The 25,460-nt window shown below is 38.0% G+C and overlaps 3 protein-coding genes and 1 long non-coding RNA gene across 5 annotated transcripts; all 4 read left to right on the top strand.

The window, feature by feature from the left end:
- Positions 1 to 9,119: 9,119 nt before the first annotated feature.
- On the top strand, positions 9,120 to 11,424 carry LOC116722627 (uncharacterized). The gene is made up of 2 exons (XR_004339801.1): positions 9,120 to 9,764; positions 10,333 to 11,424. It is a non-coding gene; the product is annotated as an uncharacterized LOC116722627 (long non-coding RNA).
- Positions 11,425 to 12,006: 582 nt separating this feature from the next.
- LOC116722583 (claudin-10) lies at positions 12,007 to 17,612 on the top strand. Of its 2 annotated transcripts, none has more exons than XM_032566739.1 (5): positions 12,007 to 12,334; positions 15,552 to 15,713; positions 15,799 to 15,880; positions 15,968 to 16,072; positions 16,203 to 17,612. In XM_032566739.1, the coding sequence occupies exons 1-5, from the start codon at positions 12,121 to 12,123 to the stop codon at positions 16,357 to 16,359; spliced, it is 720 nt and encodes a 239-aa protein (XP_032422630.1). In that variant the 5' UTR covers positions 12,007 to 12,120; the 3' UTR covers positions 16,360 to 17,612. The 2 variants fall into 2 exon arrangements, with proteins under 2 accessions (XP_032422630.1, XP_032422629.1); XM_032566738.1 differs by lacking the exon at positions 12,007 to 12,334 and adding an exon at positions 14,003 to 14,954.
- Positions 17,613 to 18,216: 604 nt separating this feature from the next.
- LOC116722581 (claudin-10-like) lies at positions 18,217 to 21,649 on the top strand. The gene is made up of 5 exons (XM_032566736.1): positions 18,217 to 19,012; positions 19,575 to 19,736; positions 19,848 to 19,935; positions 20,031 to 20,138; positions 20,209 to 21,649. Exons 1-5 carry the CDS (start codon positions 18,781 to 18,783, stop codon positions 20,393 to 20,395), a joined length of 777 nt encoding a protein of 258 aa, XP_032422627.1. The 5' UTR covers positions 18,217 to 18,780; the 3' UTR covers positions 20,396 to 21,649.
- A 322-nt stretch (positions 21,650 to 21,971) lies between these two features.
- On the top strand, positions 21,972 to 24,721 carry LOC116722582 (claudin-10-like). Its single transcript, XM_032566737.1, has 5 exons — positions 21,972 to 22,282; positions 23,640 to 23,801; positions 23,877 to 23,958; positions 24,039 to 24,146; positions 24,258 to 24,721. Exons 1-5 carry the CDS (start codon positions 22,051 to 22,053, stop codon positions 24,445 to 24,447), a joined length of 774 nt encoding a protein of 257 aa, XP_032422628.1. The 5' UTR covers positions 21,972 to 22,050; the 3' UTR covers positions 24,448 to 24,721.
- The last annotated feature ends 739 nt before the right edge of the window (positions 24,722 to 25,460 follow it).

Genomic DNA, 25,460 nt, shown 5'->3' on the forward strand with positions numbered 1-25,460 from the left:
TTTTTTTCCTTTTTATTTGTTTTTTTAATGGAACATTTTGCTTAGAGACTTCATAATTAATTTTGTTTTATTTATTTTGCATATGTAAAATGTCTTCCAGTTTCAGTGTTAAATGTTAGAATTTAATGTATATTGTTTTCTGAGAGTGTGTTCTTGCATCATTTTAGCGTTACCATGGTTATGGCATTTATTATAAGGCTTAGACTAGATTAATGTGATCCGTCAGTATTTATGGTGCTGTTTTGTCATTTTCTGTTTGTACTACATTATTTATTTCAACTGTTTTTGTTTTCTCAGTGATTTTTCTTTCCATAGGAGCCACACCTGGTCTGGTGTTCTGATTAGCTCTGGATGGTTCCTGGACAAGAGCATTGGCTGACATGATGCTGCCATCACCTAACCGTTCTCCCTCTCCTTTTCATTTCCACAAACATAGAAAGTTCTCCTGGATCAGTTGACCTGTTGTGTCTCTGCTCTGTATTCTTTCAGCTCCAGTCAGTCATGGCAGATGGCTGCTGGTACTGACCCCAGTTCTGGTTCTGCTGGAGGTTTCTTCCTGGTAGAGGGGAGTTCTTCTTCTCCACTGTTCCTACATGCATGCTCTGTATGAGGGACTGCTGTAAAGTCAACAACTCAACACAAGCGATTTGCTCTCGCCCCCTGCTGGTCAGATGGAGTGAATGCTGTAAGTAATGACTCCATACAGTCTGCTGGGTTTCATTTGGTACAAACTTTTTAAACTACTTTGATAATCAACTGAGCTTATTGTACTATAAAAATTGGAATACTTGTGGTTGAACTAAAATTACTTCACAGTTTTAGTGTTTAGTGTAGGTTGCCTTGAGATGACATTTGTTGTGAATTGGCAATATATAAAATTGAACTTTCAAACTAACAAACGAGCCCCACCTATAAACAATATAAAAAACTAACAAAACCCCAACAACCAATACAAGAAAGTTCAAAACCCTAAAAGTAGATACCAAAAGGTTCAAAGCTTATAATTATAACGTTAATTCACAACAACGTTGTTGTCAAGGCATTTTACAAAAAGTCATTTCAATTTAGTCAGATTACTATTGATCCAAGTTATCAATTCACTAGGTTCACTTAATTATAAAGTAGTTTAAAAAGTTTGTACCACATACAATCCAACCAATTGTATGGTCATTACTAATGGCTTTCACTCCCCCTGACCAGCAGGGGGCGGCAGCAAATTGCTTGTGTTGTGTTGTTGACTTTACAGCAGTCCCTCATACAGGGCATGCATGTTGCAACAGTGAAGAGGAAGAACTCCCCTCTACCAGGAGCAAACCTCCAGCAGAACCAGAACTGGGCTCAGTACTAGCAGACACCTGTCACGGACGACTGAAGCTGAGAGAAGACAGAACAGAGACACAACAACAGGTCAACTGATCAGGAGAACTTTCTATGTTCATGGAAATGAGAAGGAGAGGGAGAACAGTTAGGTGATGGCAGCATCATGTCAGCCAATACCCTTTTCCAGGAAGCAACCACAGCTAATCAACACCAGACCAGGTGTGGCTTCTGTGGAGAGAAAAATCAGTGAGAAAACAAAAAGCTTAGTTTCTAACTAAACTGACTGTTTAGTTAGAAACACCAGAGCGCCACCTTCTGGCCTCTCTCCAGATCAGTTCAGTTCAGAGAAGGATTTGGTACTTTGGCCTCATCTAGCCATTGTTTTGTTTTCTTATGTTTTTTTTCCTTTTTATTTGTTTTTTTAATGGAACATTTTGCTTAGAGACTTCATAATTAATTTTGTTTTAGTATATTGCATATATAAAATGTCTTCCAGTTTCAATGTTAAATGTTTTTGGAATTAATGTATATTGTTTTCTGAGAGTGTGTTCTTGCATCATTTTAGCGTTACCATGGTTATGGCATTTATTATAAGGCTTAGACTAGTTTATTGTGATCCGTCAGTATTTATGCTGCTGTTTGTCATTTTCTGTTTGTACTACATTATTTATTTCAACTGTTTTTGTTTCCTCATTTATTTTTCTTTCCATAGGAGCTACACCTGGTCTGATGTTCTGATTAGCTCTGGATGGTTCCTGGACAAGAGCATTGGCTGACATGATGCTGCCATCACCTAACCGTTCTCCCTCTCCTTTTCATTTCCACAAACATAGAAAGTTCTCCTGGATCAGTTGACCTGTTGTGTCTCTGCTCTGTATTCTTTCAGCTCCAGTCAGTCATGGCAGATGGCTGCTGGTACTGACCCCAGTTCTGGTTCTGCTGGAGGTTTCTTCCTGGTAGAGGGGAGTTCGTCTTCTCCACTGTTGCTACATGCATGCTCTGTTTGAGGAACTGCTGTAAAGTCAACGACTCAACACAAGCGATTTGCTCTCGCCCCCTGCTGGTCAGATGAAGTGAATGCTGTAAGTAATGACTCCATACAGTCTGCTGGGTTTCATTTGGTACAAAATTTTTAAACTACTTTGATAATCAACTGAGCTTATTGTACTATAAAAATTGGAGTACATGTGGTTGAACTAAAATTACTTCACAATTTTAGTGTTTAGTGTAGGTTGCCTTGAGATGACATTTGTTGTGAATTGGCAATATATAAAATTGAACTTTCAAACTAACAAACGAGCCCCACCTATAAACAATATAAAAACTAACAAAACCCCAACAACCAATACAAGAAAGTTCAAAACCCCAAAAGTAGATACCAAAACATTCAAAACCCCAAAAGTAGATACAAAGAGGTTCAAAGCTTATAATTATAACGGTAATTCACAACAACGTTGTTGTCAAGGCATTTTACAAAAAGTCATTTCAATTTAGTCAGATTACTAATTGATCCAAGTTATGAATTCAGTAGGTTCACTTAATTATAAAGTAGTTTAAAAAGTTTGTACCAAATACAATCCAACCAATTGTATGGTCATTACTTATGGCTTTCACTGCCCCTGACTAGCAGGGGGTGGCAGCAAATTGCCTGTGTTGTGTTGTTGACTTTATAGCAGCCCCTCATACAGGGCATGCATGTTGCAACAGTGAAGAGGAAGAACTCCCCTCTACCAGGAGCAAACCTCCAGCAGAAGCAGAACTGGGCTCAGTGCCAGCGGACATCTGCCACGAACGACTGAAGCTGAGAGAAGACAGAGCAGAGACACAACAACAGGTCAACTGATCAGGAGAACTTTCTATGTTCATGGAAATGAAAAGGAGAGGGAGAACGGTTAGGTGATGGCAGCATCATGTCAGCCAATACACTTTTCCAGGAAGCAACCACAACTAATCAACACCAGACCAGGTGTGGCTTCTGTGGAGAGAAAAATTAGAGAGAAAACAAAAAGCTTAGTTTCTAACCAAACTGACTGTTTAGTTAGAAACACCAGAGCGCCACCTTCTGGCCTCTCTCCAGATCAGTTCAGTTCAGAGAAGGATTTGGTACTTTGGCCTCATCTAGCCATTGTTTTGTTTTGTTGTTTTTTTTTTCCTTTTTATTTGTTTTTTTAATGGAACATTTTGCTTAGAGACTTTATAATTAATTTTGTTTTATTTATTTTGCATATGTAAAATGTCTTCCAGTTTCAGTGTTAAATGTTAGAATTTAATGTATATTGTTTTCTGAGAGTGTGTTCTTGCATCATTTTAGCGTTACCATGGTTATGGCATTTATTATAAGGCTTAGACTAGTTTATTGTGATCCGTCAGTATTTATGGTGCTGTTTTGTCATTTTCTGTTTGTACTACATTATTTATTTCAACTGTTTTTGTTTTCTCATTGATTTTTCTTTCCATAGGCGCCACACCTGGTCTGGTGTTCTGATTAGCTCTGGATGGTTCCTGGACAAGAGCATTGGCTGACATGATGCTGCCATCACCTAACCGTTCTCCCTCTCCTTTTCATTTCCACAAACATAGAAAGTTCTCCTGGATCAGTTGACCTGTTGTTGTGTCTCTGCTCTGTATTCTTTCAGCTCCAGTCAGTCATGGCAGATGGCTGCTGGTACTGACCCCAGTTCTGGTTCTGCTGGAGGTTTCTTCCTGGTAGAGGGAAGTTCTTCTTCTCCACTGTTGCTACATGCATGCTCTGTATGAGGGATTGCCGTAAAGTCAGCGACTCAACACAAGCGATTTGCTCTCGCCCCCTGCTGGTCAGATGGAGTGAATGCTGTAAGTAATGACTCCATACAGTCTGCTGGTTTTCATTTGGTACAAACTTTTTAAACTACTTTGATAATCAGTTGAGCTTATTGTACTATAAAAATTGGAGTACTTGTGGTTGAACTAAAATTACTTCACAGTTTTAGTGTTTAGTGTAGGTTGCCTTGAGATGACATTTGTTGTGAATTGGCAATATATAAAATTGAACTTTCAAACTAACAAACGAGCCCCACCTATAAACAATATAAAAAACTAACAAAACCCCAACAACCAATACAAGAAAGTTCAAAACCCCAAAAGTAGATGCCAAAACATTAAAAACCCCAAAAGTAGATACCAAAACATTCAAAACCCTAAAAGTAGATGCCAAAACATTAAAAAACCTAAAAGTAGATACCAAAACACTCAAAACCCCAAAAGTAGATACCAAAAGGTTCAAAGCTTATAATTATAAAAGTTAATTCACAACAACGTTGTTGTCAAGGCATTTTACAAAAAGTCATTTCAATTTAGTCAGATTACTATTGATCCAAGTTATGAATTCAGTAGGTTCACTTAATTATAAAGTAGTTTAAAAAGTTTGTACCAAGTACAATCCAACCAATTGTATGGTCATTACTTATGGCTTTCACTCCCCCTGACTAGCAGGGGGTGGCAGCAAATTGCCTGTGTTGTGTTGTTGACTTTACAGCAGTCCCTCATACAGGGCATGCATGTTGCAACAGTGAAGAGGAAGAACTCCCCTCTACCAGGAGCAAACCTCCAGCAGAAGCAGAACTGGGCTCAGTACTAGCAGACACCTGCCACGAACGACTGAAGCTGAGAGAATACAGAGCAGAGGCACAACAACAGGTCAACTGATCAGGAGAACTTTCTATGTTCATGAAAATGAGAAGGAGAGGGAGAACGGTTAGGTGATGGCAGCATCATGTCAGCCAATACACTTTTCCAGGAAGCAACCACAACTAATCAACACCAGACCAGGTGTGGCTTCTGTGGAGAGAAAAATTAGAGAGAAAACAAAAAGCTTAGTTTCTAACCAAACTGACTGTTTAGTTAGAAACACCAGAGCGCCACCTTCTGGCCTCTCTCCAGATCAGTTCAGTTCAGAGAAGGATTTGGTACTTTGGCCTCATCTAGCCATTGTTTTGTTTTGTTGTTTTTTTTTTCCTTTTTATTTGTTTTTTTAATGGAACATTTTGCTTAGAGACTTTATAATTAATTTTGTTTTATTTATTTTGCATATGTAAAATGTCTTCCAGTTTCAGTGTTAAATGTTAGAATTTAATGTATATTGTTTTCTGAGAGTGTGTTCTTGCATCATTTTAGCGTTACCATGGTTATGGCATTTATTATAAGGCTTAGACTAGTTTATTGTGATCCGTCAGTATTTATGGTGCTGTTTTGTCATTTTCTGTTTGTACTACATTATTTATTTCAACTGTTTTTGTTTTCTCATTGATTTTTCTTTCCATAGGCGCCACACCTGGTCTGGTGTTCTGATTAGCTCTGGATGGTTCCTGGACAAGAGCATTGGCTGACATGATGCTGCCATCACCTAACCGTTCTCCCTCTCCTTTTCATTTCCACAAACATAGAAAGTTCTCCTGGATCAGTTGACCTGTTGTTGTGTCTCTGCTCTGTATTCTTTCAGCTCCAGTCAGTCATGGCAGATGGCTGCTGGTACTGACCCCAGTTCTGGTTCTGCTGGAGGTTTCTTCCTGGTAGAGGGGAGTTCTTCTTCTCCACTGTTGCTACATGCATGCTCTGTATGAGGGATTGCCGTAAAGTCAGCGACTCAACACAAGCGATTTGCTCTCGCCCCCTGCTGGTCAGATGGAGTGAATGCTGTAAGTAATGACTCCATACAGTCTGCTGGTTTTCATTTGGTACAAACTTTTTAAACTACTTTGATAATCAGTTGAGCTTATTGTACTATAAAAATTGGAGTACTTGTGGTTGAACTAAAATTACTTCACAGTTTTAGTGTTTAGTGTAGGTTGCCTTGAGATGACATTTGTTGTGAATTGGCAATATATAAAATTGAACTTTCAAACTAACAAACGAGCCCCACCTATAAACAATATAAAAAACTAACAAAACCCCAACAACCAATACAAGAAAGTTCAAAACCCCAAAAGTAGATGCCAAAACATTAAAAACCCCAAAAGTAGATACCAAAACATTCAAAACCCTAAAAGTAGATGCCAAAACATTAAAAAACCTAAAAGTAGATACCAAAACACTCAAAACCCCAAAAGTAGATACCAAAAGGTTCAAAGCTTATAATTATAACGTTAATTCACAACAACGTTGTTGTCAAGGCATTTTACAAAAAGTCATTTCAATTTAGTCAGATTACTATTGATCCAAGTTATGAATTCAGTAGGTTCACTTAATTATAAAGTAGTTTAAAAAGTTTGTACCAAGTACAATCCAACCAATTGTATGGTCATTACTTATGGCTTTCACTCCCCCTGACTAGCAGGGGGTGGCAGCAAATTGCCTGTGTTGTGTTGTTGACTTTACAGCAGTCCCTCATACAGGGCATGCATGTTGCAACAGTGAAGAGGAAGAACTCCCCTCTACCAGGAGCAAACCTCCAGCAGAAGCAGAACTGGGCTCAGTACTAGCAGACACCTGCCACGAACGACTGAAGCTGAGAGAATACAGAGCAGAGGCACAACAACAGGTCAACTGATCAGGAGAACTTTCTATGTTCATGAAAATGAGAAGGAGAGGGAGAACAGTTAGGTGATGGCAGCATCATGTCAGCCAATACCCTTTTTCAGGAAGCAACCACAACTAATCAACACCAGACCAGGTGTGGCTTCTGTGGAGAGAAAAATCAGTGAGAAAACAAAAAGCTTAGTTTCTAACTAAACTGACTGTTTAGTTAGAAACACCAGAGCGCCACCTTCTGGCCTCTCTCCAGATCAGTTCAGTTCAGAGAAGGATTTGTTACTTTGGCCTCATCTAGCCATTGTTTTGTTTTGTTGTTTTTTTTTTTCCTTTTTATTTGTTTTTTTAATGGAACATTTTGCTTAGAAACTTTATAATTAATTTTGTTTTATTTATTTTGCATATATAAAATGTCTTCCAGTTTCAGTGTTAAATGTTAGAATTTAATGTATATTGTTTTTTGATTATGTGTTCTTGCATCATTTTAGCGTTACCATGGTTATGGCATTTATTATAAGGCTTAGACTAGTTTATTGTGATCCGTCAGTATTTATGCTGCTGTTTGTCATTTTCTGTTTGTACTACATTATTTATTTCAACTGTTTTTGTTTTCTCATTGATTTTTCTTTCCATAGGAGCTACACCTGGTCTGATGTTCTGATTAGCTCTGGATGGTTCCTGGACAAGAGCATTGGCTGACATGATGCTGCCATCACCTAACCGTTCTCCCTCTCCTTTTCATTTCCACAAACATAGAAAGTTCTCCTGGATCAGTTGACCTGTTGTTGTGTCTCTGCTCTGTATTCTTTCAGCTCCAGTCAGTCATGGCAGATGGCTGCTGGTACTGACCCCAGTTCTGGTTCTGCTGGAGGTTTCTTCCTGGTAGAGGGAAGTTCTTCTTCTCCACTGTTGCTACATGCATGCTCTGTATGAGGGATTGCCGTAAAGTCAACGACTCAACACAAGCGATTTGCTCTCTCCCCCTGCTGGTCAGATGGAGTGAATGCTGTAAGTAATGACTCCATACAGTCTGCTGGGTTTCATTTGGTACAAACTTTTTAAACTACTTTGATAATCAACTGAGCTTATTGTACTATAAAAATTGGAGTACATGTGGTTGAACTAAAATTACTTCACAATTTTAGTGTTTAGTGTAGGTTGCCTTGAGATGACATTTGTTGTGAATTGGCAATATATAAAATTGAACTTTCAAACTAACAAACAAGCCCCACCTATAAACAACATAAAAAACTAACAAAACCCCAACAACCAATACAAGAAAGTTCAAAACCCCAAAAGTAGATGCCAAAACATTAAAAACCCCAAAAGTAGATACCAAAACATTCAAAACCCTAAAAGTAGATACCAAAACATTAAAAACTCCAAAAGTAGATACCAAAACATTCAAAACTCCAAACGTAGATACCAAAACATTCAATACTCCAAAAGTAGATGCCAAAACATTCAAAACTCCAAACGTAGATACCAAAACATTCAAAACTCCAAAAGTAGATACTAAAATATTCAAAACTCCAAAAGTAGATACCAAAACATTCAAAACCCCAAAAGTAGATACCAAAAGGTTCAAAGCTTATAATTATAACGTTAATTCACAACAACGTTGTTGTCAAGGCATTTTACAAAAAGTCATTTCAATTTAGTCAGATTACTATTGATCCAAGTTATGAATTAACTAGGTTCAATTAATTATAAAGTAGTTTAAAAAGTTTGTAGCAAATACAATTCAACCAGTTGTATGATCATTACTTATGTCTTTCACTCCCCCTGACCAGCAGGCGGCGGCAGCAAATTGCTTGTGTTGTGTTGTTGACTTTACAGCAGTCCCTCATACAGGGCATGCATGTTGCAACAGTAAAGAGGAAGAACTCCCCTCTACCAGGAGCAAACCTCCAGCAGAACTAGAACTGGGCTCAGTGCCAGCAGACATCTGCCACGAACGACTGAAGCTGAGAGAAGACAGAGCAGAGACACAACAACAGGTCAACTGATCAGGAGAACTTTCTATGTTCATGGAAATGAGAAGGAGAGGGAGAACAGTTAGGTGATGGTAGCATCATGTCAGCCAATACCCTTTTCCAGGAAGCAACCACAGCTAATCAACACCAGACTAGGTGTGGCTTCTGTGGAGAGAAAAATCAGTGAGAAAACAAAAAGCTTAGTTTCTAACTAAACTGACTGTTTAGTTAGAAACACCAGAGCGCCACCTTCTGGCCTCTCTCCAGATCAGTTCAGTGCAGAGAATGGAACTGTTTCTGTCTTTGTTTTTTCCCCTCCGTGGGCTGCCACCTTATCGTGGTGGAGGGGTTTGAGTGTCCCAGTGATCCTAGGAGTCGTCGGAGGTTTCATGCCTCTATTTGGGTCGGGTCTGCAAGGGCAAACGGGTCCTAGGTGAGGGATCGGACCAAGAGCAGCCCAGAGATCGCTTAGAAATATAAACACAGAATGTTCCTATTTAGAGATGGAGAGTTCCCACTTATAACCAGAGCTATAGACAGAAGTCTTTAGAAGAGTTTCTGAGAGTCTAAGAATTTCTCTCAGTGTTTTATCAGCCCGCCGTGTCACCATGCTTTATTTGTCCCCCAACGAGGCTTTTCCCCCCACCAGGTTATGGGTTGTTATTTTAAATAGGGATTTTTCTCCTCTAGTGACAGTAAAGACGGATTAAAGTAAAGGTTTATAGTTGAGACATTTAATTGACTGAGGAGTTGTGAACCAATTGTGCTGTCCCATCAGTTTCCCGGCTGGCTTGGCTTCACATACTGTTATTTCTTAGTTTTGATACCTGATCCTGCACCTCCGACTTTCTGTAACTTGACATGTTTAACCCAAACATGCAGCAGATCGCTGATGGACAACCCCAGCAGCTCTTCCACCGGGCTCAGCAGGTTTTCTGAAGGAAACCCTGGAAGCTTTCCCAGGTGACGCTTCCTGATTCTTCTCCATTTTGACTTGAAACTTTCTTAGCAATCTTTCTTAAGGAATTCTGCATGTATTTTGCTGTTTATTTAAGTAATATTTAAAAGTGAGTTTTTGAAAAGTGATTGCAATCTTGAGTCATTAAAGGGTTTGACTTGGAACCTGCACCTATCCTGTTGTCGCCTTCCCGTTCTCAATTTCCATTTGCATGATTTGTTTCTCTGTTTCTACCAAAAACTGGATGAATAAAGTCTTCAATCTGGTGTTTTGTAAACAAAATTGTCCTTTTAAAAAAAAAATTTAGTTGAGACCAGAAAATTTATAATTTCTTTTATTTTGTAGTTTCTGTTTATTTATTTAGGATATTTTAAATGTCTTCCAGTTCCAGTGTTAAATGTTCATTAGAATTTAAAGTTTTAGAACGTAGAGGACTTCTTCCCTTCGGTCCTCCACTCAGCAGCTTCTTTCTTTTCAGTTGGGTTTTTATTTTCCATCACAACATAATAAATATTGATGAAAATAATTAATCTCTGTTTTTTTTGTTTCTCCTTTTTATTTGTGTCTGAGCAGGGAGAGTTTCATCAGGTGTCCCACAGCAGCTTGATGGAATCAGACTCCGGTACCATCAGTAATGAGCCGAACGTGTCGGCAGTGTGTTGCTACGACTTGCTCATCTGAGGCGCCATTGGTGGGGGAGATTTGAGATCAAATAGCCTGAAAACGGCCTCACCTGTTGAATTTGAGTCGCTACGTCACACTGAGCCGATGGACACTGGAAGAGAGGAGACACAGTGAGCTTCTCCTGCTGGGCAGATCTGAGACAAGAAGATGAGAATTTAACTATACTGTCCTGATGAGAAGCTGCTTTTAGACCTAGATGAACTCCATCCATCCATGTCTGGTTCCCTTCATTCTTCCGTCCTGGTTCCATCCATCCATCCATCCATCCATCCATCCATCCATCCATCCAGATTCTTTACAGGGATGCTCTCACAATCTGTTAAAATAAAACTGAATAAAACCAGAAAATCCTGGGGGGTTGTCTTTGAATGTGGAGATTCGACATGAAGATTCCTTTGAGATGACAGAAAAAGACACAATATTAAACATCGGGGACAATGTTATCTCCGATGTTTAAAGTTGTCCAGGATGTTTAACGTTGTCCCCAATTTTTCATTTTATCTTCAGTGCTTAACATTGTCCTTGATGTTTAAGGTTATATAAGGTTAAATTGTCATTATTGTTATGTTTACGGTTTATGTTTTACTTTATCTCAATGTTAAACGCAAAACATGAAACTTTTCTGGAGATGAAATTTGACATCTGATAAACATTGGAATAATGTTAAACATCAAGCATAACGTTAAGCACGTTATTTTTGATTAAATAAAAATTCGCGGACAACGTTAAACATCCTGGATATTAAATGCTTAACATCTGAGATAAAGTTAAACATACCGGATGGCATTAAACAGCCACGATAATGCTGAATGTTAAACATCAGACCCCACCTCAAACCATAAAGAAAAGTGAAAAGAATAAAGCTGCTTTTGAAAGAAAGACACGAGGTCCTGTTGGCTGTTTGTTAAAAGCCATGTAAAACACAGCATTCATGTGGAACAAGGTGTTCTGAACAAATAAAACCAACATTGAAAAATTTGACCCACGTGTAAAATGTTATATGCTTAAAACTGCACATGAATCTGAACCATCCTATCCAGCCTATTGAATGCTTTGAAACTTTGAAACTCTGCAAGTAGGTACAGATAGTTTGGTGGGATGTTGACTGGTGAGCTGGCAAGTTTTCAAATTAAAACAGAAGTGGTTTTTAGAAATTTTGAGCCATTTGGACACACATTTTCTACTACAGACCCTATTCTTCAGTGAATAAAGGTAACATGAACAATGACATACATGTTCATAAAACGGCTGGTAATCATTACTCTCACAGTCGCTAAATACTATGTGCTAAAATAGATGAACCAGTAACTCAGTGACTTTGTCACCTGTTTGTCTCCTGTTTTTTTTAGGTTTAATGATTACTTCTTTATTATTTTTATGTTAATATGATACTTGGCATCATCTTAGGCGAGAACAAGAACACACAAATGAAGGATTCTCTGTTTGTCCCTTCGAAAATGTAATGCCTAACAGCCAGTTCATCCTTCCTTTACTCGTTCACTTCACTTTGAGACACGGTCGTCCGTCCCTCACAAGGTGAGCGATCAAGATGTCCTGTCTGTTAATCATCTTTGTGAAACACATGTCCACAGTGTAATTCTACCTGCCTGAGGACTTTTTTATTTCTCCTTATATCTTGATATTGACAAAGACATCACACATTATTAAAGCTATCAAATGACAGGCTGGCAGATTCTGGCTTTCCTCAGTGGCCTGGCTGGGCTCTGCTCCACCATCGCCGCCACGCTGTCCAATGAGTGGAGGGCCACTAGCCGGGCATCCTCGGTCATTACAGCCACATGGGTGCTCCAGGGTCTGTGGAACAACTGTGCTGGGAATGCCATTGGAGCTCTACACTGCAGACCTCATCTCACCATCTTCAGCATTGAAGGTAAGAGATCACTGTATTCTGATTTCAGACTTCCAAAAAGTAAACTTTTTTTTTAATTTAAGACAGCAAATAATGAAGTGATTGTGTTTTTTCAGATGAAAGTTTGTGTTTTAAATGTGGTAAATGTGTAAAAAAAAAAAAAAAGTTAAACCATGAATGTTTTTAGAGTCATGGTGGAAAGTAAGTAATAGCTTGGTTAATGATACACCAGTAAAAAATGAAGTTGAGAATATTATGATACTGCTTTCAGTTTGAAACATTTTAGTTTAAAAAAGTTTACATTGGGATTAAAAATGTGCATGAAATACAGTGGAAAGAAGTACATCTGTGTAAATTACAAGTAATATTACATAGAAGTCAGTGCAATGTAAGCAAACGCATGAAAAGGTGCTCAGAACTCTGAAGTTACTGGAAATAAGGAGCACACGATTGATGCTCAAAATATTTATTTTTAGTTACATTAATCCAACACTGTGTTGTTTCATAAAGGAAATCACAAAATGTATGTAGCCACACTTATTTCACAATACATATTCAATTTGTCCTTACAGTAACACATTTTTTTCTTTTCTTTTTGTCACATAAAAACCTCAAACTTTAATGTTTCTTTGGGGGGTGGGGAAATACCAAAAACTGACAAGTGAAATTAATTATGTTCTAAATTTTTCTTTTTACAAGTAGAAATCTGACCAGTGTGATGTATTTTTACTGTTATGAACCAGAAAAAAACTGCAGTTTTGCTCTCATCTGATCACCTTCTCCCACATGTTCCTTTGTCCCCTACGTTGTTTGAGACAAAATTCAAATGGGACCTCCCCCCACAGCATCATGCTGCCTCCACCTCTCAACACTCTGAGGTCCCCACAGAAAGTATTGATACTGAAATTAAAGTGAGAAAGTGAGATTCTTGACTTAAATTTTGCACTGGCCTGTATTCTTTTTTTCCACTTCACAATTGCTTAGTGTTAAATTATATCAGAATACACTGAAGTTCACAGTCATGACATGACATAATTTGAAAAGGTTTGTCTTCGGAAGGCACTGTGATTCACTTAGTTTTTCTCTGATAAGTTTCTTCTTTTCCATAATTTTTTTTCTCGACTACAATAGCCCAGGCCTAACAGGACAATCAAATTAAATTTGAGTGGCAGAAAGTCTTCAATATCTTTTCTATTATCTCGAAGCAACTCATCAGTTGCTAAAAGCAGTCCATTTTGAGGAGTTTTGATTTGTTTAGCTTTGAATGTGCATAAGATCCCTGTTCAATAGTTCTGGGATAATGAAATTATGTGAAACTTCTGCAAGTGCCAGATTTATCTCCCCTATGGAGACCTTAACATGTCAGATCAATGCTACATGTATGTTTGTTCATTTGTGATTATCAACAAATTGACAACAAATTGCTAATCTAAATCTAACATGGAGCTCCCACACAAGCTAAATCACTTAACTTCTAGCACATTACAAGATCACTTTCTTTTAATGAGCAAAAGCTCTGAATACTCATCCCTATATAAAGTAAAATATAAAATGGCCCCCTTTAAAAAAAGATAGTACAACTTTAATATCTGTAAAGTATTTTTATTTCAAAAGTAACTAATTTTGCCGCATGCACTGAGCAAGCTGAATCGACTGCAGTGTAACGGACAAGGCTTTACTTAGAGTATTCGGTCACAAGATTGATCTCTGATTCACATCAATGAAGCAGGATAAATCTTTTGTTTGGCAGTAAACATCTTCAGTTATTTTATGTTTGGAACATTGCTGGTAATGTCAACATCTCCTTTCTTTGAACTGAGAGTATAATTCATCCATCTGAGAATAAAGTGAGAGACAATGTTAATAACTCAACTGAAACTTGCTATTTCAGGACTAAGAGGAAGCTGAAACACTTAAGTTGAGCATTAATCGTAGGTCCTTTTACAAGGTGAGAGAGAAGGTGACTTGTTCTCTCAAGGAAAATAGAAGATGACGGAATGTGGACAAAGTTCAATGTAAAGCAAGGAGAGATTTTCTCCTTAGTGCTTCTACTTTTAAACTTTTTCCATAAACACCCTGAACGCGTTCTGGACATGTGCCAACCTTGAATATCTAACTTCTTTACTAACAACGTCACAAACCATCTACGTTCTGTAATTTCAGTCCCTACCAGTGCAGGTCTGAGTCACAGTGACTTTGTGAAAGGGCTGACCATTGGCCACCTGTTGATGTTTAGGTCCAAACTCCTCCCTTCAGAATATAACTGTCCACCACACATTAACTATCAATTGTTCACTATCCAACAAACTCAAGCAGAGCAAAGATACTTTTTTCCAAAAAGTTTTTTAAGCCATTAATTATTTTCTGCCCGTGCCACCTGAATTAACGTTCCAGGTGGTGTGAAGGAGTCGTCTTTGCAGCATGAGCGGCATGTATCAGGAGATTATGGCTTTTGTTTTAACTATATCGGGCTGGATACTGGAGTCTTCCACCGTGTCGATGGACTTCTGGAAGGTCTCCTCAGACGATGGATCTGTCATTACCACATCTACTTTCTGGGCCAATCTGTGGAAGCACTGTGTGACCGATTCGACAGGGATCTCCAGTTGCAGAGATTTTCCATCAATGTTGGCTCTGGATGGTCAGCTCTATTTTTAAAATGATCCATTATTCATTGCAATGGCTGCTTTACGTCATGCTTAACTCTTTTACTTGATTTATACAAAGCTCTAATGTGTATTTAACCTTCTTCCTATAGCTCTTTAAAAAACATTTTAAACACCAGCTTGTTCTTTCCTTCAGCTTTGTTAGAAAATTCAAGTTCAAGTTTATAGACAAAAAGATGTCATGATGCCCAAGGCAAGTTTCCAACGAAACACTCATTTATTCCCAAATATGTCAATGTTTAGCTTTTCTTCTTGGAACTTGAAAACTTGTAAGATGATTTATAAGGTGCCTCAGGCAACGTTGGCCAAGGATGGCCACTTTTAGGGCTCGACTTTAGAGGTAATCTTTGCCTCAGAAGCTGATTGGAGTGACAAATTTCATACCAGCAAAGTTACCAAAAAGTGCCTGGCAGCAGTAATGGTCAATTGCTCTTCTTGCTTTATGTGTAAAAACTTCAGAAGGTCAGTAACTCACTGACCTTGCTGTGTTTTAAGCCAAGATTGAAAACCATCAAATGAAGACAAAAGACTCTTTGGATTTCAGACAAGTTTAGTTTGCTTCTATTTCACAGGTTACATTCAGGCTTGCAGGGGATTGATGATTGCAGCCATCTGCTTGGGTTTGTTCGGTTCTGTGCTTGCCCTCGTAGGAATGAAATGCACCAAAGTTGGAGGAAGTGACGAGAATAAAGCCAGGATCACCTGCTTTGCTGGTGTAGACTTTATTCTTTGTGGTAAGTGCACATGATCTGTCTGAGCAGCAAACATTTTCTCAAAACCATTTAATTGCTTGTTTCTTCTTCTTCTTCTTCTTCTTAGGCATCTGCTCACTTTCTGCCTGTTCTCTCTATGCACACCGGATAACAACTGAGTTTTTTGACCCAATGTTTATGTCTCAGAAGTGAGTTTTATGCTGAAGGACATTTACATGTTTTTCAACTGAGACGCTTGTGGGATATAACCTAAGAGTATTTTTGTGTGTCTCCAGGTATGAGCTGGGAGCTGCTCTCTTCATCGGCTGGGCCGGTGGTATCCTCTGCATTCTGGGGGGCAGTGTCTTCTGCCTCTCAGTTGCAGATTCTTTTTCAAGAAGGTTAGTATCAGCAACGTGTTTGCATTATACATTAGAATATATTTTTAAGGCAACTTCTATGTGATTCATGTTTGTGAGCCCTAAAGGAGTTTGACTTGTAAAGATGAAGCTGTGCTGTTTCTCTTTGCAGCCACAGTCAGGCGAACTATATCTACAGAGGCGCTGCCTCACATTCGCACATCACCGCTTACACCAGAGGGCAGACGAAGCCTGTAAAGGAAGGGCATGCTGCAGATAACAGCAGCTCCTCCAGGGTGCAGCACTTTGATAAAAATGCATATGTGTAAGCGAGTTGAATCCAAATCTTTTAAACCTAAAGTCCTTGGTGGACTTTTAGGAGTTTTATCTTCCGCATATGAGAAGTGACAGCAGCAGCGGTGGGCTCAGTCCAATAGCAGCGGAGGTCACTGAAACAGATTTGTGGCTCACCTGCATTTCGGTTTTAAATTTTTGATTTTTTTTTTCTTCAAGGCAAAGTACTTAAAATGTTTTCAAACATGGTTTACTCAATCTTTTCTTGTTTTTATGCCCTTTTATATGTTCTGAATATAAAAACATGAAAAGCTTAGACCAAAAATGAGATTGTTTGATCAAATATGGTCATAATTCTCTGTGTATTTCTATGAAACTTTAGAATTTTTGTTACTTTTATTTGCATTTTGGTTTAGTTGCTTGTACCTGTAACAGTATCAAAGCCATAATGACAAATTTAGAAACTGTAACATTTGATACATTTGAACAGTCATTGTGCATTTTTATTTGTTTATATCAAAATAGCTAAAAAATATTGAGATCTGATTTTGTTCTAGTAGTTTTTCCTAAAGACATTTCAACCCTTCTTCATTGATTTTTTACAATCTCTGCAAATAGAAACATTAATACTACAGTCATTAAATCTTGGACTTGCGTGATGGAGCAGTTGTCAGCACTAGTGCCTTGAAATAAAAAAGGTCAAGGGTTCAAATCCTGCATCATGGGCTTTTCAACATGGAGTTTGTATGTTTTTCCCTTGCATGTGAGGATTCTTCATGAGTATTGTGAGTTCCCTGTCCAGACCAAAAACATGGTAGGTTATGTAGCTACTTCAAATTTCCTGTATATAAGTAGGGATAGAAAATTACACAAAGTATTTTAAGTTGACTCCATCACAGACAGTACAACACTTGGAAGTGGTGATTAGTGAGGTGGCAGTCTTTTTTTTCCTTTGGTTAAACAATATAGCACCTTGATGATGTAGTAATTCTGGCTGTTTATTTGCCCTTCTAAAATTTTGTAACCCGTCTAAGCAATAGTAAATATGGTTACTTTACAATTTACAAAATCTCTTTACAATTTTAATGTCTTAAATGCCTTGAGTGGAGAGAAACACATTGATGCTGGCATGTATTCCAAATAGCAGTTAGCGACACACAGTAATTGATTGGTAGACTTTTCATAAAATAGCTTAAGAAATCAGATTTTTAATAAGCACTGACCGAAAATTGTTGTCAAGTGTGGCATTGTCAAAGAGGATAGAAATAAAAAAATAACACAAAACTGTTCTACGTGTTTATGTATTCCTTTACATCTACAACACAGCTAACCACTATAAGCCGTTAGAAAAATCTTCAACTTCCAACTCTAGTACATACTTTATTCCAACTGAAGTATGTACTAAGAAATTTGTTTTATGTACTAGAATTGGCAGAAACAATAATCAACTTTGTTCCGGTCAGCGAATTTTAAATTGTACAAGGAGCTCACAACCTCTTTGAGGTTCTGCACCAATGGAAAAGTGGGAATGACACCAGTCTTGCTACTCTGGATTAGCCACACCTACATTACATTTCTGGCCTCACAATAGTTGTTAATACTCACATGAGGTTCTTTTCAGATGGTCTGTTAGGAGCAAGTTCCAACTAAATGTGTCATAAACAATATTCTTAGCCAGCAGTTCTGTGAGAAAGGCTTTGCCGTTCTTCCTCAGTATGTTATCGCCCAATGGGAATGTTTATGCCTTTTTATTGATGTTTGACTTGTTTGTAAAAGACATTAATATGTACCACAACATGCATTGGTGCAGGAAATGATGCACTGCTGGGATCGCAACGTTCATGTTCGTGGTGGCAGAATATAGCAACACAAATGAGCAGAAATTAATTTTAAAAAGCTGAAACTAAATAGTTTTCAAAAGTATTTTGGCCTGCAATAGCACAGCAGCACAACGAGCTGCTACAGGAAATTGGAAAAATTAAAACATTAAACTCCTGTGACCAATTACTTCAAAAGCAAGAGGAATGTTTGTATTTTTTGTAGATTTTTTTCTATGTCGGAACCAACAGGCATACAATTCAGGATCTGCAACCTAATGTCAATAACAGTTGTTTAGATAAAAGTTTTTAAGATGGATATGTCTATGAAAAGTCTCTTTAATACTGATATAGATGTAGTAAAACGTCTCTTTGTGTGCACAGCATCAAGGGCTCCTCCCTCAACTATAGTGGCTTGAGATGATGGGGAAACAAAACTAAAGACAGGCTTCAGAAGGTTTACTATAAACATCTTGCACAATGTCATACAGCCCTCTCCCACAAAAATAACACAAACACAGTGTCATCATCTCCATCCTCTATTATGACATATGGGACCTTTCCAACTCAAATGTAGACGTGTGAGCTCCAACCTTTTTTTATCTTCACGCTGCATTAGCAGATTTTGTCAATTCAGCAATGAAGAAGCGTTTGATACAAATATTTGGGTTCTTGATCTCTTCTTTGGGATGGCTGTTCATTCTGTGCACCATGGCAATGGACTACTGGAGGATCAGCCAGATCGGAGGAGAAGGTGGTTCCTTCATAATCAAGGTGGCCTGGCACTGGTCCAACCTGTGGAAGGACTGTTTGACCGACTCCACTGCCGTCACCAACTGTAGAGACTACGGGGTCCTCTGGAGTGTCTTGTGTAAGTTGTCTTCCTTCAAAAAATAAAGTTTATTAATTGTAAAATTCACCGTGTTTTAACGATAAATGTTGAGACACCCTCAAAGTGATATAAAGTGTCACAATGTTTAGGACAACATACTGCATTTGTCTCGGCCCTTTTTGTAAGTAGTGTGAGCCCAAAACTTTCACTTTTGTCTACTTTTTTGAATTTTTATAAATATCTGAATGAGCTCTTAGGCATTAACTCTTCAAAAATTCAATGGAGAATTATCATGTGTGCAAGATGATTGTTTTATATTCTAAAGATATGCTTAACATAATTTCTTCAACATTAAACACAATTCTGAATTCCAATTGTACTGTTGTACATCCTCTAACTAATTAACTCAAGCAATCCAACAGTCACGTTTCTAGGGCTCTATGCGGAGGATGGTAAACCAGAGTAAACGGTGAAAACTCAAACTGCAAACACTATGCAGACAGACACCAAGCCAGGATTTAATAAACCCATGACCTTCTCACACCAAGACAAAAGTACAACCAATAACATTTTTCTTTTTTCTTTTTTTTGTTGCTGACAGATTACGTCCAGGCAGTTCGGGGGTTGCTAATGTGCGGCTTGACGATTGGATTCTTTGCAGTCGTGTGTTGCTTTATTGGGATGGAGTGCACTTATATTGGTGGCCCGGAACCAACCAAAGACAAGCTGGTCTTTTCCGGAGCCGTTTTTCATTTTGTTGGTGGTGAGTACAAGAGTTCAGGTGTGTTTTTCTCTAAAAAAAAAAAAAAAAAAAAATGGAAGAAATGTTTTGCCTTCATTTATTTCTTGGTTTTGTCGAAACCTTTCCACACAGGTGTGTCAAATCTTGTTGCCTACTGCTTATACATCAACAGAGTTGCCAGAACAGCTTTTGCTACCAATTTACCAGCGGGACAATTACGGTATGTATTTTTTTAGCTACAGGAAAATACTAATCAAAACAGTTTTTTACTATTAAAAATGTGAATTATGTTTTTCTTTTCTGTTTTTATTTTAGATATGATTTAGGACCACCCATATTTCTGGGTTTGGTGGGATGTTTTTTAATTTATCTTGGGGCTGTTCTGTATGCTGTGACGGTCATCAAAGTAATCTACCCTGATAGGTATGTCAACCGCTCATTTGTTCTTTCGTATGTAATAAGTTGACCATTCACTTTATGTTTTGCTTTTTAGAAAAGTGATGGAGGTATATGGCAGACCAACATACATGCCCTCATCCTACAAAGGAAGAAGTTTGTACACAGGATACTACGAACCCTCGCGACTCTATGGGTCTTACGCCTCAGGACGATCAAGCATCAAGATCTCAAGGCTGTCTCATGCTACACCAAAACTGTCAGAAAGAGATGCATTTGTGTAGTACCGAAACTCTTTCAAGACTTGCAAAGTTCTGCAGCAGGGTTGTAAGAAAGTGTATAATGTCTAACTAAACTGAATGCAGTAATTTTGTAGTATTTTCTATCGTTACTATGTTTTTCGTCACTGCTTTTTGTCACTTAGCCAATTGGTGTTTAGGTGCTAATAAAGGCAAAACCTGAGTTTTTGGATTTCACCATTTTTAAACAATTCATATGACACCAAGTAAGGGTTGTTGTGAAATTGATGTGAAAATGATCAAATATCTTTCAACTTGTAAGTCTGAGGTCGTGTCTTTTTAATTGGAGAAATGAGGTGCGCTCACTTTAGTCTCTCCCTCAAGCAAAGGTTCAAGTATCTCAGTGTTTTGCTCATGAAATGCCAATAGGTTAGAGAAGAAGATTCATGGACAGATTGGGTCCTGTTCTGCAGCAAAGTGGGTAATTTTCCAAGCTATCAGGGTGGAGTCAAAAATTAAAACTTTCTATTTTTACCCAATCTCTAATCTTCAGCTTTGACCGTGAATTATGAGAGATAAATGGATGGATGGGAAAACAGTGGGGAATTTGAAGAAACTGATCCACATGCTCAGGGACATTTCTGAGAAACCATGAACAAACACAGCATGCAGAAGCCTCTAAAATAACAGCACCTAATTTATGCAAATACACACAAAACTAAAATAAACAGGACACAAATCCCTTAGAGAAACTAATGCAAAAGATGTGAATCAGTGCAAAAAGGACAAGTGTAAGTATAAACTAAATAATTAACATGCTACTTTTTTCATCATAGTAAACATTTTTCTGAATAACAAAGATATCAAATCAGATATTGACCAATAAAATGTGTTGACCATTTTGCAAAACGAAAACAAGAAAAAGCACTTCTAGTGTTAAAAATCTGAAACCCATCTTTAAACAAAAAAGGAAGGCATTTTGCTCTGTCTTGTCAGTTTTGAAACAAACAAGTGAGCATTAAGAATATTTTGTGCCCTTTTTATTTGAGTATCTTTTCAATTATGACATTTTCATATAAAGGTTGGACAGCTTTTCTGGAGAGAAATCAACTGTCCTTCATATGAAAAGCATCAACAGTATGTTATTAGCTCATGTTCTGTGTTTGCCAAGTTGTGCTGTTTTTATCGTGTTTACTCTTAATATTGTGATTTCAAGCAGCCATTATGAGTATCACTTTTTCTGGATAAGCTGTTTTTGTTAATATGAGCAGTATAATAAAAACATTCTGTTGACTTTCAGTGAGCGGCAATTTGATTTGTTATTTCTCCAACATATTTAGTAGAACTGCATGGACATTACTATAGATCATCACTTGTTTCAGCATAACGAGTCCTCTCTGAGTGCCACATTTGACTTTAATAAACTCAGAGGGAAAAAGCTGACCAAAACCAAATCATGCTGGAACTTTCCTGGGTATAAACAAAACATAATAACTCAAGCAATCTTTACAAAACACAAAGTACACTTCAAGGCAAAACATGTGATCATGTACACAAACATGGCTGGGTGCGTGTGAGTGTGTTTTTCCATCTTAGAGCAGAGGTGAGCAGGGAGCTTTGAACAGGTCTGAAACTGAGGTGTTCCAGAATTTCAGAAGCTTGGATTGTCATTTTACATCTGAACCTGGGGGGGGGGCAACATGGGTTACAGGACTGTGGTGATGTACACAGAGATCGCCTGCTTTGTGGTCTGTGTAGCCGGGTGGATTTTGGTTTGTTCCACTCAGCCCATTGAGATCTGGACTTGGTCTGAGGTCAGCTCTATTGTCCTGACAACGGCGAACTACTTCTCCAACCTGTGGAAAGATTGCGTTTCTGACTCCACGGGAGTCTCTGACTGCAAGGGAATCCCATCAATGCTGGCACTGAGTTGTAAGTACAGCATACAGTCCCCTCTCAAAAGTACACCTTTTAAGCTTATTTAGGTTTCTTTCCCTATGACAAATTTCAGTGCATTACATTGTGTATTTCTGTAAAAACGATTCTGATAAAATGGTCCATAATTGTGAATGAAACACAAGGGACACCATGAATTCAGCCCTATAATAACACCTCCTTTCTCTACAAATACAGCTGCAAGTTTTTCTAGTCTGTGTCTACTAGTTTTATAGATGGAGACAAAATGCTTTTGCTAATTCTTCCTCAAAAAATATCTCCAGCTGAGTTATTTGGACAATTTTCCAGTCTTGCCACACATTCCCAATTAAATTTCGTAAACCAGTGTTTTTCAATCATGGTCCCAAGGATCCACTGTCCTCCATTTTTCTGCTTCTACGGATCTGACTTAAAAGAATTGGTGATTGAAAAGAGTTTCTGCAGGGCTTGATGGGATGAGGAGAAGGATAAACAATTATTTGAATCAGGTGTGGTTAGATGTTTTAGAAACATCTAAAGCATGAAGGACTGAGGGCGCTGATCAACAGGTTTGAGAGACTGTTCCACGTTCAGGACCATTATCCTGCTCAAAGTTTACGCTTCACTTCAGTGTTAATTTGCTTTCATTTGAGACTGAAAGCAAAAGTGTCTAACATGTTTTTCTGAAGGAATATTCTGGATTTGGCTCCACCCATCTTTCCATCATTGACCAATTTCCATTGTCCGCACTGAAGGAAAGCATTCCCATAACATGATTAGAGCAATGGGCTTATTATGGGCTACAAACTATTGACCTATTAGATACATCTCTGATTAATGCTCTCCTTCTCTTAGCGCTCAGGTTAGACAGCTGACCAATTACTTTATAGGTTTGCAGTTGTGTCAATGACAGATTTAATAGTGTTTTTGTGAAATGTTCGATTCTTCTTAAAATCTCTTCACAACTTTCTCCCTGATAGCGCTGAAGTGTTTCTGCTTCTGTTTGTTCTCTAATGTTCACTAACAAACCTCTGAAGTCTTCAAAAACAAACAGATGCAGTTAAACTGAAATCACCTGTGTGTGATCTGGTAAATCACACACAAGTGGATCGTTTCTCAAGGTTGATTATTAAACTAGATTTTTTTAGGGGCATCAAAGCAAAGGGATAAATAGAAATGCAAGTATCACTTTTCCAGAAAACCATGTATCTTTTTATTCTTACACTTTTTCTATTATGAACAACTTTGTGTTGGTGTAGTACACAAAAGCATAATAAAATACATTGAGATTTGTGGTTCAGCGGGTATGAGTACTTTTTCAATACCCTGTTTGGTTAAACACTAAACATATTCAAACTGTTTTGCTTTTCAACAGGGGACATTCATATGTGCCGGGCTCTCATCATCATCTCTATTATTTTGGCTTTCTTTGGATCCATCCTGGTCTTAGTGGGAATGAAGTGCACTAAGATTGGGGGCTCAGAGATTACCAACGCAAAAGTAACCTTTGCTGGAGGGATGAACTACCTTATAGGAGGTAAAACCCAGAACGATCTCAAGGGGATAAACAAAATGTTTCAGCATTTAAAGTAATGTCTCTGTATCATTTCAGGACTGTGTGCAATGGTGGCGTTCTCATATTATGGAAACAAAATCAGATCAGAGTTTGATAACCCAAACTATATGGAACAGAAGTATGTGCAGCCCATTAAATAGTTAACGTTTGTCTGCAAATACAAATCAACAGCTCAGTAGCGTTTTTCTCTTTTACCAGGTTTGAGATAGGTGTTGGAGTCTACATTGGCTGGGGTGGCGCCACCTTACTTCTCACTGGAGGCCTTATCTACAGCATCTTAGCAGGGAGAGAAGCCTTCGAATCGAGGTCAAATACTGATATTAAAAAGCTTTAAAAAAAAAAGAAAAAAAAAAACATTTGCCCTTTTCATTGTTCTCTAAAATACAACCTTATATCTGTTGAATATGATCTTCACAGGCCAAAGAAGGACCCCATCACAGAGTACCCTGCTTACACGTTCGTTCCATCGAGAAAGAGCTACGCATCATCGGCTCGCACAGAGATCACAGGAACTAGGAAGTCAAGGAGCTCCAGCAGAAGCAGAAACAGCAGCATCTCCATCATCTCAAGCACAACAAGGAAGACGGGCAGCAACGCTTATGTTTGAATTTTGCCTACAGTTCCATGGAAAAGTACAGTCCTTGCAGATTTGATCTGTTTTTGCTTTTTTTGGTCAGATAAACATGTTTCAGATCATTCAACACATACTTTCTCTCATCACTGTATAAATAATAATAAATCATAAAATGACTACAATTTAAACAAGTTAGATTCAATCAGTCAATTACACTAATTTTGAAGCAAATTTGTTTGTTTTGCTTAGGATATTTGTTAACATTGCTGATTGATTACATTTGCTGAAGTAAATAGTTTTTGTCTTTTTTCATGTCAAAACGTTTAAACTTTGCAAAATGTACTTGGCTCTAATTTATGACCTACATTTCCGAGTAGCCCCTTTAAAGACGGCTTAAAGAAAAAAGTCAAAATAAATCAAAATATCACTACAGTAAGATACATTTAATCAGTGGGAAAAAACTCCAACACTTAGAAATATTTGTCTTTTGATAAAACATTGCAGGATTACTATTTTTACTTTGTACTTTGCTTTTCTGTCAATTGAGTGTTTGACAACTTTTAAATAGAAGCCTCTCTGTTTTCCTGGAATAGAACTAAGACCTGAGACAAAGGCCAAATCTCTTAGCTACTTTTCAAAATTAGAAATTCAGAGAACATGGCATTCAAGGAAGACGTGTACGTTGATGTTCATACAATGACAAATGGCTACAATGCAATTAAACTTGCTGATATTTACTGCAAGAGCTTAGAAGATTTAAAACAGCTGGAACTGTGACAAGTCTCACCCACAGATGGGCAGATTGTTAAAAACCTAAAAAAAAACAAAATCTCCCAGTTAGAGTAGCTCAGTTCTCAGTGAGAGATTGTTAATACTTAAAAATATTAACTCATATTAATACATTTCGTTTTTACACGTTCTGCATGGGCAATTATAACATAGCAGCCACAAATATAAGCTGTGTGTTGTGTTGTTGTTTTTTCCACTGCAGTCTTGTCTTATCCCAATTCCCACTGATAGTTGTTTCCATGCCTGACATGTCAGAG

This window comes from Xiphophorus hellerii, chromosome 7 (assembly GCF_003331165.1).
Source record: "Xiphophorus hellerii strain 12219 chromosome 7, Xiphophorus_hellerii-4.1, whole genome shotgun sequence".
NCBI classification, from domain to species: domain Eukaryota; kingdom Metazoa; phylum Chordata; class Actinopteri; order Cyprinodontiformes; family Poeciliidae; genus Xiphophorus; species Xiphophorus hellerii.

Coding starts and splice junctions, on each gene's coding strand:
- LOC116722581 (XM_032566736.1), top strand. CDS start 18,781: ATGAAGAAGCGTTTGATACAAATATTTGGGTTCTTGATCTCTTCTTTG. Junction 19,737..19,847: donor CGTTTTTCATTTTGTTGGTG/GTGAGTACAAGA, acceptor CTTTCCACACAG/GTGTGTCAAATCTTGTTGCC. Junction 19,936..20,030: donor TTACCAGCGGGACAATTACG/GTATGTATTTTT, acceptor TTTTTATTTTAG/ATATGATTTAGGACCACCCA.
- LOC116722583 (XM_032566738.1), top strand. CDS start 14,735: ATGAGCGGCATGTATCAGGAGATTATGGCTTTTGTTTTAACTATATCG. Junction 14,955..15,551: donor ATCAATGTTGGCTCTGGATG/GTCAGCTCTATT, acceptor TCTATTTCACAG/GTTACATTCAGGCTTGCAGG. Junction 15,881..15,967: donor CCAATGTTTATGTCTCAGAA/GTGAGTTTTATG, acceptor GTGTGTCTCCAG/GTATGAGCTGGGAGCTGCTC.
- LOC116722582 (XM_032566737.1), top strand. CDS start 22,051: ATGGGTTACAGGACTGTGGTGATGTACACAGAGATCGCCTGCTTTGTG. Junction 22,283..23,639: donor ATCAATGCTGGCACTGAGTT/GTAAGTACAGCA, acceptor GCTTTTCAACAG/GGGACATTCATATGTGCCGG. Junction 23,959..24,038: donor CCAAACTATATGGAACAGAA/GTATGTGCAGCC, acceptor CTCTTTTACCAG/GTTTGAGATAGGTGTTGGAG.